The sequence below is a fragment of the Mirounga leonina genome, unplaced genomic scaffold, assembly GCF_011800145.1.
Source record: "Mirounga leonina isolate KUSES-001 unplaced genomic scaffold, KU_Mleo_1.0 Mir_171, whole genome shotgun sequence".
NCBI lineage: Eukaryota > Metazoa > Chordata > Mammalia > Carnivora > Phocidae > Mirounga > Mirounga leonina.
Genome location: NW_023270436.1, coordinates 596027 through 609364, shown reverse-complemented (window position 1 = coordinate 609364; position 13338 = coordinate 596027). Strand labels below are relative to the sequence as shown.

The 13338-nt window shown below is 63.6% G+C and overlaps 1 protein-coding gene across 2 annotated transcripts in view; it reads left to right on the top strand.

The window, feature by feature from the left end:
* FBRSL1 (fibrosin like 1) overlaps positions 1-13338 on the top strand; it is a 62804-nt gene that overhangs the window by 21645 nt on the left and 27821 nt on the right. For both annotated transcript variants that reach the window (XM_035016782.1, XM_035016783.1), the window contains exons 3-4: positions 9599-9703; positions 11802-11837. In XM_035016782.1, the coding sequence (XP_034872673.1) occupies positions 9599-9703; positions 11802-11837 (141 nt within the window). The remainder of the gene's footprint in view (positions 1-9598; positions 9704-11801; positions 11838-13338) is intronic.

The window sequence follows — 13338 nt, the reverse complement described above, 5'->3', positions numbered from 1 at the left end:
AGCTGTAGGGTCCCTGTGTGGCCTGGGGGTAGAGGTTTGGGCCCTGGCAGCTTACGTGGCCCCAAGGCCAGAGGGGTGGGGTGTGGCCCGCCCCGTCGTGGGGAGAATGGGGGTAGCTTGGTCTGAAGGTTGGGGGTAGGTTGAGTCCTTCAGGGTGCTGTGGGTCTGAGGGGCCCAGGGTTGCTCCAGGGGACCCCTTGGATGGAGATGGGAGCCTGGGTGCAGTGCTCTGCTGGGGTCTCCCTTCAAGCCCTACAGCCTGCCCTGCGTAAGCCCCCTGCCTCCACCTCCCTGTCTGCGGATGGGGCCTGGAGGAGGAGACCATGCCTGGTCCCTGCTAGCCCGGCGAGGAGCAAGGGCAACGATGGTGGGTGTGGCTGTGGGTGTGGCTGTTTGCGGGGAGGAAGGAGGCCCCTCAGGGTGCACCTGGTGGAAGGTGAGATAGCCCTGGGAGGGGAGGGCCCTGAGCATGGGGACAGTCTATGCGGGCCTCACCCAGCGCTCGTCTGGGACATCCTGCCCAGGATTCCTGGGAGGTGCATGTCGCCTGCGTGCGTGTGCGTGTCTGTGTATGCTTCTGCCGCGATGGCGGTGCTCTGGGAGCAGGCTCCCAGCTCGGGTGAACGCCAGGGCAGTCCTGACAAGTCCTGCCCTCTTGCGGAAGCCCCAGGGCGGAGGAGCCCCTGGACTGCCCCGCCACTCGCTGACCGAGGATTTCGCCAGCACCTCTGTTACCAGGGGCCGCTCTGGGCGCAGAAGAGGCACCAGACCCATGTGGACCAGCCCTGCCCCGTGGAGCTCTGTTCTTGCAGACACTTGCTGAGTTAGAGGGGCCGGCGCGCATCCAGGCTGCACCGTAGCTTAGCTGCGCAGAGAAATGGGCCAGCCCTCCTGGCCTGGCCAGAGGCTGCAGTGACCACCATACATCCACGCAGTTTGCCAGAACCAGGGGGCTTTAAGGAAAGCGGTGTCCATGTCCCACCGTCCGCTCTGCCTGGGCGATTTGGCAAGAACCCGGCCCCAGGGCTGGGGTTCTGAGCCCGCAGATGGAGTCTAACAGCTGTGTGATGGGCTTGTGCTGAGAGCCACACGGTTGTGAACATCTCATGGTCACGTTGAGATTCAAGAACAGGAGACAAGATTAACATATAACCTCCGATGTTCAGAGTGCTATCGGTGGGACGTTTGTCCCTCTCCTTACAGCAAGTGGAAGGAAGGTGGTGTGTATCTTGCTCTTCTTCATTCAGACCAGCCCATTCACGTGCTCCGTAAGCACGCGGCTTCCAGCCTGTGGGGTGCGGAGGGTCCACAGTGACCTGTCTCCGTGAGTCTCTTCTCACACTCGCGGCCCTTGCCGGATGGCTCATTGCTCACGCTCAGCCAGCCTGTGGTTTGAATCCCCACCGGCCCGCAGAGCTGAGCGCGTCAGCCCAGAAGCTCCCCTCCGGTGCCACAACCCCCGTCGCCGACCACGAACCGGCCAGGAGACATCAGCTCTAAGCCTCCCCCACTGCCCAGGTGATGCGCCGGAAACAGGCAACCGCCTTTCCCTGCTCCCCACCCCCACGCAAGGCCAGTCCTTGGCTTCCACCTTCTAAATGTCTCTCCAAATGAGATTTCATTAGAAAATAATTCAGAGGAAGTGGCCATCAGAGTTCATCGTCTGCGCTCAGAGTCACACCCCGGTGCTCGTGCTGGAGGAGGAGACAGGTTTGAGGCCAGTGACCGCCAGGGGCTGGAGAGGGTGGAAGGAAGGACGCAGACAAGACTGGGCGTGAATGAACCAGGAAACGGTGGAGCACGGGCAAGGCCTGAAGCTGTTTCTTTGAAAGCACCAGCGACGCAGAGCCCCGGCTGCTCGGATGAGGGATGAAGGTCCCCAGTGACCAGGGTCGGCCCGAGAGGGAGGAGGCCGCGCCGCAGGGGCCTGGACAGGCACGGGAGTCGCCCGCCAAGGGGAGGTGCGCAGGCTGCGGGGAAAATACGGTCTGACCCCACAGACCGAGACGAAGCTGACGACCCGAGTGGGCCCATGTCCGTTGAGGAAATTAGCTCTGTGACGCGCACGTCTCCACGCCAGTCCCCACGGTCTCACGGCCCTGCCAGAGGCCGACCTCCCGCCGCCCAGGCCCCCGGGGTGAGCGCCAGCCTCTGCTGGAGCCCACTGGCCACACCCAGGAGGCACTTTCACCCGACTGCCCTGACTGCCGGGTTGCTGGGTGGGCCAGTGTTTACGCCCAGGCAGCTCCGTTCCTGTGGCCTTGCCCTCGACCCTTCCCTGGAAGGCGGTGGTGGTGGTGGCCGCCCGGGCTCTGTCCCCCGGCCGTCTGCAGGGAGCGAGGTTCCTCTATGGAGCCCATTTGAGCATGCCCTCCCCCTCTGCCCTCAGTAGAGCCCGATTCCTGGTGACCTGAGTCCCCCTCCTGCCCCGACGTGCCTTCCTTCTGGCTGCGACCCTCAGCTCCCCTCTCCAGGTGCCTCGCGCCCCGTGCAGCTGTGTGCGCTCACGGCCAGGCCGTGTGACCCGGGCCCGGCAGAGGCAGGTGCTGGGGGAGGCGGGTGGGGGTCGTGGCACAGCTCCGGGGGCTGCACGGTGGCCGTTGGTGCTGCTCACCACACCCGTGCACACCAGCGTCCACCAGTACTGGGTGTCCTGGGGGGGCCTCTGGCTCTGGCCTGCTGTGTGGCCTTGGGCAGCTGACACGGCCCCTCGGGGCCTGCTTTTCCCGCTGTGAGCGGGGTCCTGTCGCTCCGCGCTCAGGCTTGTGGGTGAGCGCGTGAACCGAGTGCAGTCTCAGAGCGGCGGCTCCTGCTTGCACAGATACTTGCCCCTCCCCGACTCCTTCCCACACCAGGTTGCAGCTCCAGGTCGACGCATGGGGCTTCCAGGGTCGCGCTGCCATCCCCCCCCGGCTGGGCTGGGCCGAGCACGCTGGGGGCTCAGACCCCACGTCTCCTCCCTTCAGGCCCGATTCCTCGTCCGTCAGGTGGGGCGTCCGCATGCTTCTCACACGGCTGTGCCCAGTGCTGGGGGCGTCTCCGCGGCTGTCATGGGACGGCCCTAGTTCTCCCACTCATAGAACGGTGTCTGGACCTCTCGGGACCTCTCGGGCCCCCTCCCAGGCGGCTTCCCCAGCAGCAGGCTGGGTCTCGGGTGCTGGGACCCGGCTGCTGCCAGTGCTGAGCTCCCACCCCAGACGGGCGCTCGCTCACGGGAACCGAGAGCCAGGCCCTGCAGGACCTGGGTGGCTTGAGCGCAAGCACTGTTGGGAGGGTGGAGGAGAGCTGGGATGCGGGCTGTCAGGCACCTGCGGCCCCCCAGCCCCCCTGGCCTGCCAGGTCCTCACAGCCCCGCCTCAGAGGGCAGCGCTCACCATTCCGCACGAGCGTCCTGTCACTGCCCGTCTGGGCCCCAGGGTGCAGCAGGGAACGAGACTGAAGACCGTCCCTACCTTCACGAAGCTTGCATTCCCGTGGGGAAGACAGGTGTGAAACTGTGGAGGGACGTGGAGGTGCCCGCGGGCCTGCCTCCGAAGGGAGAAGGGGCTCTGTAGATGAGGGGCGGGGGGCGGCCGAGTGCCTGGCACTCAGGACGGGGGGCCTCGGGCCCAGGCGCTGCTGGGAGCTGGGAGCAGCGCAGGGCATGAACTGATGCGTGTCTTTAAGAACTAGTGCTGGCAGTGACGGGCAGCCGCCGAGCAGGAGGCTTCTGCAGGCACAAGGAGGTTGTGGGTGGCTTGAATCAGGTTCCCATCGACCAAGCAGGTGACGGAGGCCGGATGGAGCCCCGAGGGCCCCGCGTCAGCCCACTCTGATAGGATTCTGGGGGCCGGACACGGCGGCTTATCTTGTCCCTCTAGCAAGGGGGGTCACACCAAGCACAGACAGGGCTCACCCACAGCTGTGTCCCCCAGAGCCTGCTGGCCACGCATCTTCTCGGGTGGTGTCCCCAACAGCATCGCTCATGATCTGTGGTGCATCCTACGCGTCCGTCCGTCTTCCACCATCCACCCCTCGAGCCGTCCAAGTCTCCGTGGGAGAGCAGGGAGCAGTGGGAGGGATGGCCAGCCTCGGAGAGCCGCAGTTTGCGCCTCGGTGCCAGGCTGTCCGTGGAGACGTTCCACCGCCTGAGCCCCCTTCGCCACGCCGGGCCCTGTGCCGGGTCGTCAGGGACAGACACGCCAGACGGTGATCCTGCTTCACTTTCAGAGGGACACCCGGGGCTCTGGGGTCCTGGACGGTCCCTCACCCAGCCTGGTCGATGCAGGAGTAGACAGAGCATTGGGAGGGATTTCTGGAAGAAGCAGGGCCCAAGCCCAAAGCCTGAGTAGGTGTTAGCTAGCCCAGGGGAGTGGGGGCACCAGGATCTCCTCACAATGGGTTGCATTTGACCCCATGCGCAGCCCAAGAACTCCCAGCACGAGTCTCAGCGGGCTGCACGACCACACCTCACCAATGGACGCTGCCATCAGTTGGGGGACACTAGCCTGAAACACCCAAGCTTAGCTATGACCCGTTTTTCACATTCTAAGAGGGGTGCTGAGCGCACACAACAGAGCCCAGAGGCTGTGCACACAGCCTTGGCTGGGGGCGCAGGGGGGCTTTGTCTCATGCTCCTGCCTGCCCAAGTGTTTGCGCTGTCTGCATGAAGGGCCCCCCCCGGGACAGCCTTGCTCTGTGGCCTTGCCCAGGACTGGGGCTCCCTGAGGCAGCCTTAGCCAGGCTCACCCAGGGAGGGCCTCGCACACAGGCCTCTGCCGGCCATGGGTTCAGGCGCTGGAGCGGTCCTGTGCCACGTTCCCTGCTGTCATGTGCTGTGGGGAGGGTGGTGGCCGCACGTGCCCGGTGGGAGGGGGTGCAGTTTCTGCGGGGTCAGAAGACCCCCCCTGAGCCCCAGGGAACCGTGTACCCGTTGCTGGTGGAAAGAGCAAGTAGTAGGGGATCCCGGGGGACAACCAGGCCTGGAGACACGTGAGGGGGTTTCCTGGGCTGAGCTGTAGGTTTACAGCCCTGACCTGGGACACTGAGGTCCAGGGAGCGAGGGGCATACCAGGCATGGGCAGTCCTGTCTGCCCGGGGGCACTGCTGGGTCCCACCTCCTGGGCCCGTTCTTAGCAGGATCCTCCGGACTGGCCACCCACTCCCCTCACCCCCAGCACCTCCCACCCCTGTGGCCTGATCGCCAAGTGGAACCACGTGTTGCCTGTCTGGCCTCATGTGCTTGGCAGCCAGCCCAGGAGATAGATACTTCCTCCTGCGATGTGCAGTGGAGCCTGGGCTGGAGGGCCCTGTTGGGGGGGAGGTCAGGGAAGGATGGATATTTGGGGTGGTGTCTTGGGAGGGGGGTCTTCCTGGGCGAGTTGCCATGGCCTTGCTGTTACTGCCAGAGAGCTCAGAACCCCAGGTTTTTCCTGGTATGCCCCAGTCTGAGAGTAGTGTCCCTAACCCCATAGTCTGATGGCAGTGCCCTGTCATGCTAGTCCAAGGGGAGTGTTCTCTCCCCCTCTTTCTGAGAGCCATAACCGGGCCCTCCAGATGGAGGGCAGTGCCATATTTCTACATGCCGCTCAGTCAGAAGGCAAAGTCCCAGCCCCACCAGCCTGAGAGCACGCTCTGCTGGCATGCCACCTTGCAGAAGCCGATTGTTCCAAGACTGTCCAAGCCGGTTTTCAGACTGTTGGCAGCTGAACCCAGCTATGGTGTATTTACACCGCAGAAGCGACAGACGCTCCATGTTAGGGTTCCCCTCCCTCCCCAGGGAGCCCATCTTTCTCTGTGGTGCCATTCTCCACTCTTGCTGTTAGTCTGCTGACTTGCCACACACCTTTCAGAACCGTCCCCTTCTCAGTGAAGCCCTCCCTGGCAGCCCTGCTGGTGTCTTGGTACTTGCGGCTGCCTGCCAACCTGTGCCCGTCCCTTCTTTGTAGGCTTCAGGAGGATGGAATGTGTGTCTCTTGTGTTCGCTGCCCAGAACAGAGCCAGTTCGTAGGCACCCTGTAAGCGTTGGGTAGGTGGGTGGATGGTGGATGGATGGTGGATGGACAGGTGGACAGGTGGGTGGGTGGATGGAATGATGTGTGGATGGATGGATGGGTAGGTAGGTGGGTGGATGGGTGGGTGGATGGGCCCATTGATGGATTGGTAGGAGAAGGACTGACTGATGGGTGGATGGATGGATAGATGGGTGGGTGAATGGACAGGTGGATGGGTGGATGGACAGGTGGATGGATGGATGAGGGGATGGATGGATGAGTGGGCCGGTAGACAGGCAGATGGGTAGATGGATGAGTGGATGGGTAGATGGATGGACAGGTGGATGAATGGGTGGGTGGATGGGTGGGTGGGTAGACAGATGGGTAGATGGATGGATGAGTGGGTGGGTGGGGGGATGGGTGGATGAGTAGGTGGATGGATGAGTGGGTGGATAGATAGGTGGACGGGTAGATGGATGGGGATGTTGATGGGTAGGTGAGGGGTGGGGATGGACTAATGGGTAGATGGATGGGTGGGTGGGTGGATGGATGGATGGATGGATGGGTGGGTGGGTGGATGGTTGGATGGGTGGGTGGGTGGATGGATGAATGGGTGAGTGGGTGGTTGGATGGATGGATGGATGGATGGGTGGGTGAATGGATGGATGGTGGGTGGATGGATGGCTGGATGGATGGATGGGTGGGTGGGTGGATGGTTGGATGGATGGGTGGGTGGATGGATGAATGGGTGAGTGGGTGGTTGGATGGATGGATGGATGGGTGGGTGGATGGATGAATGGGTGAGTGGGTGGGTGGATGGATGAATGGGTGAGTGGGTGGGTGGATGGATGGATGGATGGGTGAGTGGGTGGGTGGATGGATGGCTGGATGGCTAGGTGGATCGATGTGTAGATGGACTTGAAGGCCCAGAGACTGATCTCATCTCTCCAGCTCCAGCTGGAAGCAGAGATGTGCCATCCCTCACCCCACCCCGGCATAGCTGGCCCGCAACATTTCTGAGCAGCTAGGGAAGCAGGCACACTACAGGATAGCCAAACCCCAGCTTGGGCTGTTTGGGGTCCTGGCCTGGGGACAGAAGTAGGTGACCAGCCATCCCATTGTGTCTGGGATTGGGGTGGTTCCCATGACTCAAGACTTGGTTTTACAGGATTTTCTGGGAAATGGGGCTTTCAGAGCCAAAACTGGTCCCCCGAGAAGGGTGACAGACCCCAGCCTGCCCCTCCTGCAGGGTACCACTGAGGAGTCAGGCTGAGGCATCCTTTCTGGGGCCCAGCTCAGAGAGGAGACAGCCTGTTTGTGTGAAGTGGAATGTGGCATTCTCCCTCTTCCAGTCTCAGCTGTGTGTGGGTTGTAGTTTAGCCCCTCCATCCCCTCTCCTCTTACCGGGTAAACTTGTGCAGTGAGCAGTCTTCACAACTGTACATGGCAGTCCTGCACTGGTCTTTTCCCGTCTCTTCAGTTTCTCTGGGTCTCGCTCCGGGGGCAGGGACCATGCCCTGGGCTCAAGCTGAGCTGCTGTCCCCTAGCAGCAAGTGTGGGGCTCATGGGGGTGATTACTAATGATCAAAACCATGGATCTGAACTGAGCCACAGCAGAATCTCCCAGAGGGCCTGATGGCACATGGTTTGGGTTTCAAATTCAGGAAGCCTGGGGTGGGTCCTGAAAATGCAGATTTGTGTTCCTAACAAGTTCCCGGGTGCTGCTGATGCTGCTGGCCCAGGGACCCCACTTTGAGAAGCACTGGACTCTAGCTCTGGGTTTCTTACAGAGGCTTCCCCCAGCAAGGCAGCAAGGAAGGTCCCCCAGGCCCTGGTTGTCTCCACTTTGGGGGAGGGCGGATGTGGGGTCCATGGCAGGGCGAGCCTGCAGGTGACAACAGCGACACCTGGTGGCTTCTCGGTGCCGGCCCGGGGCTCAAGAGACAACCGCATCTCACACACACGCACACGCGTGCACACACCGCATCTCACGCATCTCACACACGCGCACACACATGTGCGCATGTGCCCCGTCACATGTGAGGGACTCAGCGGGCATCCCCATTGCAGAGGTGAGGAAGCTGAGACTCAGGGACACTCAGAAGAGCCCACGCTGGTCAGCGCTCAGCTGAGCAGGACGGAGCACGGGAGGCAGGGGTCCCACAGGCCTGTGATGTGGGGGCTCGTGCCTGGAGTGGGGCCAGGATCCTGCCCTTGGCCTGCCTCAGAGAAGGAGGGTGGTGCTGAGGCCTGGGCCTCCCTTGGGCCCTAGCACCTGGGGCCTTGGGCTGTGGATTGTGGACACTGCTGGCCAGCAACACAGGGCCCATGGCTTTTGGGGGCTATAGCCCCATCTTGGGACCTGGGGTGGCCCTGGGGAGCAGGGGCTCTGAGGGGCTGCCTCGAGAGAGGCTTCTGGCTGAGCCTGCCATGGGTGTGCAGGAGGAGGGGCAGAGGTCCTGAGGGTGTTTCCCCGGGACTCAGGAATATTCTAGATCATAGCCGGTGTGCCTTGCCGACCCATCCTGACCTTTGACCCGGTCAAGGTCTCCAGGCTGAAGGGTGCTCGAGACAAAACAGCTGGGTGTGGAGGACTGGCTGTAGGCTCTGGACCCTGGCCAGACCTTGCTGACCCTGGTCGTGAGGCGGGTTCTGCACACTCCTGCACTTGTGGGCACCGCGCTGAGCTGGGAGGCTTGGGGGCGAAGAGGAGGGCAGGACGCTCACATGCCCCATGGTGTCCCCATGCTGGCCCACAGGGTGTTGGGGTCAGCAGCCACCTGGGTCTGCTCCAAGGAAGACGCCAGGCCACAACCGTTGACTGCGGTTGTCCCGCACGCCAACAGGACGGGGCTGCGAGAACGCTCCAGAATAGGGAGGCTGGGGGGTCGGGAGGTGGTGGGTCCCCAGACAGTGAGCGGGGGAACCCAGGACACCTGGGCCACGTGGTTGGGGTGGTGACTCCCTGGCTGCAGGAGGTCAGGGTCGGGGCTGACCTGCAGCGGTCTGAAGTTATTTCCCAGTGAGAAGGAAAAGAGGAGCAGGATCTCTGGATGCACTTAACCTTCTGGACTTGGATTAGCCGTCTGTAAAGTGGGCACAAGCGTCCGATCCGGGCTTCTGTGTGAAAAGCGGGAGACACTGGCCAACATCCTGGACGCGGTGCGGAGGCACAGAGAGGTCTATCGGTGGCCCTAGGTCACACAGTGGGGAGTGGCCAGTCCACACCCAGCCGTGCAGACCTGGGACTGTGGTGGCGTGGGTGCCGGGAGGGTGGCTGAGCTGCCGCTGGTCTGCCGTGGAGGCCCAGTGTCCGGCTCCCTGGCGCAGTGAGGTGGCGGGGCGGCCCACCCGCTCCAGGACACCAGGCCAGAGCTCAGAGCAGCATTATGTCACTGCGTGCCGTTTGCTCTTCTGGGTGTTTCTCCCCTCTCCGAGTGGTAAATGGTTAGCTCTGCACAGCCTTGCCCCTGCTGCCCTCTCCCTGGGCTGTGGCCCGGGGCTCAGTGTGGCTGAGCAGGTCAGGGCAGGGGTGAGGAGCCTGACCCTGGCTGTGCCCCTGCCCTGCCCCCACAGGCAGAGGGCTTGGGTCTGTGTTTGCTGAGCCTGCCTCTCCCTGTCCCCAGATGAAGGTCACCGCGTCCAGAGGGGGCGACCGCCACAGTGGGGATGACAGCCTCCACGAAGCCACCAGCTCCCGGACAAGCAGCTCTCGGGACCAGCTCAGTGACGTGAGTGCCCTGGCCGCTTGCTCAGCCAAATGCTCCTGGTCCCTCGGGTGCCCCCAGCCGGCCCCCCCACCTCCGGCAGACACTGCAGGCCACGTGCTTAGCACCTGAGAGTCTCACCGAGGGCTTTGCCTTTGCAATTAGTATTTTGCCTTCATTAAAGCCTGGCTTTTCACTAATTAGGACTTCCCTGCTAGGAGGGGTTTCTATGAGGAACTTGGATGAGGCCCCAGCAGGAGTCATGGGGAGGCCCTTGTCCAGCTGGGGGTCTGCCCTCGTCCACTGGTGCTGCTGGCTGGGCAGTGGGCAGGGAGGTGGGGCCGTGGTGGGAACAGCGGCGGGCAGTGCTTCTGGCCTGGTGGGCGGGCCTGCTGGGGCCGCTGGGAGGGAGGGCGTCCCGGTCTGGGGACAGACAGTGTCCCAGAGGATAGGCCCCTGAGCCTCGGGCCTAGTGTGGGATGACCAGGCAGCACACAGAGGATTGAATTTGGGGTATGGCCAGCCGTAGGCGTGCTGGGTACCCTCCAGGGCCCCTGGGTCTCCCTGGTCACAGCCACTTGGGGGTAGGTGGGCACAGGGCAGACTAGGATGAAGACAGGGGAGAGGGGTCCCGGGGGGGGTCCCCCAGGAGGGGGGCGCCGGACCCCCCCCAAGAGGCCTTTGTTTTCCTAGACCCCCAGCTGTGGAAGCACAGAGGCGTGGGGCTGGGTTTCTGAATGGAGTGAGCGTCTCTTATTATCATCTCAATAGGGGCCTGGGGGCGCGGCCTGTGGGGGGAGGCCAGGAGGAGGGCCTAATTGCCCGGCCCCGAGCCTGTTGCCGCAAGATGGGAAAATAGGCTGGTAATTGTCTGGGGCCGTGGGGCTGCCCTACTTCGGACTCTAATTGCCGGTGGGACGCGTGAAGACGGATTCTGAGCACATCAGGGATGGCCCTGAGGGCGCACGCTGGGGAGCAGTTACAGCACCCCGCCCGCCCCCGCCAGCAGGGCTTAGGGGTGGGGCCCCCCCGCCAGGGTGAGCCCCCGGGACATGGCCAGGGTCTGCCTGGGGAAGGAAGGGTCCCAGAGCCCCGGCCGAGGCTGGATGGGGTGCTGTGTGCAGAGCTGAGCAGTCCAGGCTGCAGTAGGGAGACCCCCCCACCCACACACCACCCCCTGTGGTCACCCACCATCCTGGAGGAATCTGCAGCCAGACCTCCGTCCCCGCCTAGCATGCTCTGGACCCTGGTCTGCGGGTCCCGGATGAGCCCACGCTGGCCCGGCTGTGCACCTGCTCCTCACTCACACCCTGCACCACCCCCACATCCACCCGCCCTGTGGCCCTCTCCTGCTCCTTGTCCGCCCCCCTGCAGTGGAGTGCCCCTCCCCAAGCAGCTGCCTGCAAAGCCCAGCTCCTCACTGGTTTCTCCCGGCACATCTGAAATGCCCACTCAAGCCCGAGAGCACCCCACCAAGTGCTGTTGGGTCTCCCTCAAGGGACCTCCCTGGGTGGCCACAGTGTGCCCTGCCATCTCACTTCCGTGTCCCCGAGGTTACCCGTCCAGCTCCCCTTCCAGGAAGCCTGCCCCCCACCCCTGTACCCCCGCAACACTGTGACCCTGGGAGGCTGGAAGCTGCTGGGTGGTCAGTGGTAGGCCCACGGGGGCACAGAGGGGCGGGCCTGCCTCCCGTCCGTTCTCGTGGGTGGTAGAACCATGTGTGAAAAGGTGGGACCTGGCCCTTGCAAGGGGCCAAGATGTGCCCAAGGGCTGAGCCCATCACTGAGGGGACATGGTGACTTTGCCCGCCTCTCTGTTGGGTTGTCTGCTGGGCTGGGCCACGTCTCCTGAGTCTCTGGAGGAAGGTTCCGAACACGGGTCCTCAGGCACAGATGCAAGGCTGCTGGGGCTCTGGGACGCTCTGCTGTGCCCTCCTCTGCGGCTTCTGTCCAGGCCCCCGGCCTCATGCCCCACCGCCCCGGGAGTGGCCCGTCAGCCATCAGCACCCAGGAACAGGGGCTCTGAAGGAGGCTCAGGTCCTGGGCCAAGGGGGTGGTCCTCAGAGGAGGGGCCACCGTTGGGAGCCGTGACCCTCCTCCTGACTATGCTTCCTTCCCCGCAGAGCTCTACGCAGGCCGTCTCGGGCAGAGGCTACTCGGTAAGTCTGCCGCCCCCTCCTCTGCTGGCTGGACCCATGCATGCCCCGCGCCTCTGCAGCCCCCAGCCATCCTGAATGCCTCCCCGGGGCCAGACACCTCAGGGTGGTCCTGGCCCTGCAGCGGGGCTGGGGAGGGGGCCAAAGCTGGCGGGGATTGGGAGGGAGCATCACACATGCTCAGGGTCCTGCCCTGGGAGAGACCAGCTGACCCTCATTCCCTGACTTCCTGAGGACTAGGGGTCGGGGAGACGCTCTCCTTCTGGGTCCTGCCGGGAGGCACTCAGAGTGAAGGGCCCCAGGCACCGAGCAACCGCCCCCCGGGGACTTGACACTCCCACTCCACTCTCCATACTCAGCCTGGACTCAGGCATGAGGCCCCTGGGCCCCGGGGGCAGGAGGTGGCTGGCCTGCCTGGGCCTGAGGAGTCCACCTCTGTGGGGGCCACCTCCCTACCCTTGCCTCCCGCCCTAGCCCCAGCCCCAGCCCCAGCCTCTGCCCCTGCTTCCTGCTCCTCCCCCTGCCCCACCCCAGGGAAGCAGCCCCTATCCTTTCCTCAGGACTTCATTTCGTTGCCCCTTAACTATCAGGAGGGACGTTAATGACACCATAAAACCCAGAGCTCCATAAAAGCCATTTCTGCAGATTCACAGCTGTTTTCGCTCATTGGAAGGCGGGGCCTGGGCCCCGCCCGCCTCATCCCTCCCCCGCCCAAACCACGGCCCCTGATTTGCTGCGAGCTCCACAGTGCCAGGCGTGCAGGGCTGCTTCTCTAACTCACATCGGCTTTTTATAGGGTGTGTAATTAACCCGCTGATTTTCTGTGTAGCAAGACACCCTGCAGCCCTGGGCCTCCCCAGCCGCCCAGCCGCCCTGACCTCAGGGTCAGGTGGGTCAGGTGCTGTGTTTTACAGCGTTGCACCCGGTGGGTTGTACGCTTCTGGGTGGTGTGACGCCGGAGGGCTGTCTCCCTGGGGGAGCCCTGCCCTCCTCGGGTCCCCGGTCACAGCCGTGGGTGACGGCCCTGCACTGCCCCTTCCTCCCACCGCCCAGGCGGTCTCAGCATGTCAGCCACTCCTGAATGGAGCCGCACTCTGGCCAGGAGCTGTGCCAGCACTGGGCTCCAGCTGGGGACACGGCAGGCAGACCTGCCAGTGTGGGAAGTGGCTGGCGATAACACGCTGTGTGATGCAGGTCAGGATCGGGCAGAGTGAGGGGCCAGGACCCCTACCAGCAGGTGAGGTAAGCGGTGTGTGCCAGCCCGAGGGTCCCAGAGGGGCCAGGCTCAGGGGTGCCCCATTTGGAGCCTGCTTCTGTGTCTGAGAGCCCCTGGGCAGCTGGGGCCTCCCTGCCCTGAGCCTCCTTGCCAGAGCCCCTGGGCAGCTCTTCTACTTCCAGACTGCGTGTGTTATTCATGGTCTTCTCCCCAAAGAGCTCCTTTGCATGTTTCCTGAAGAACCCGTAATTAATGTGCCAGCTACTTGCAACTTAATCCCCCATGGCC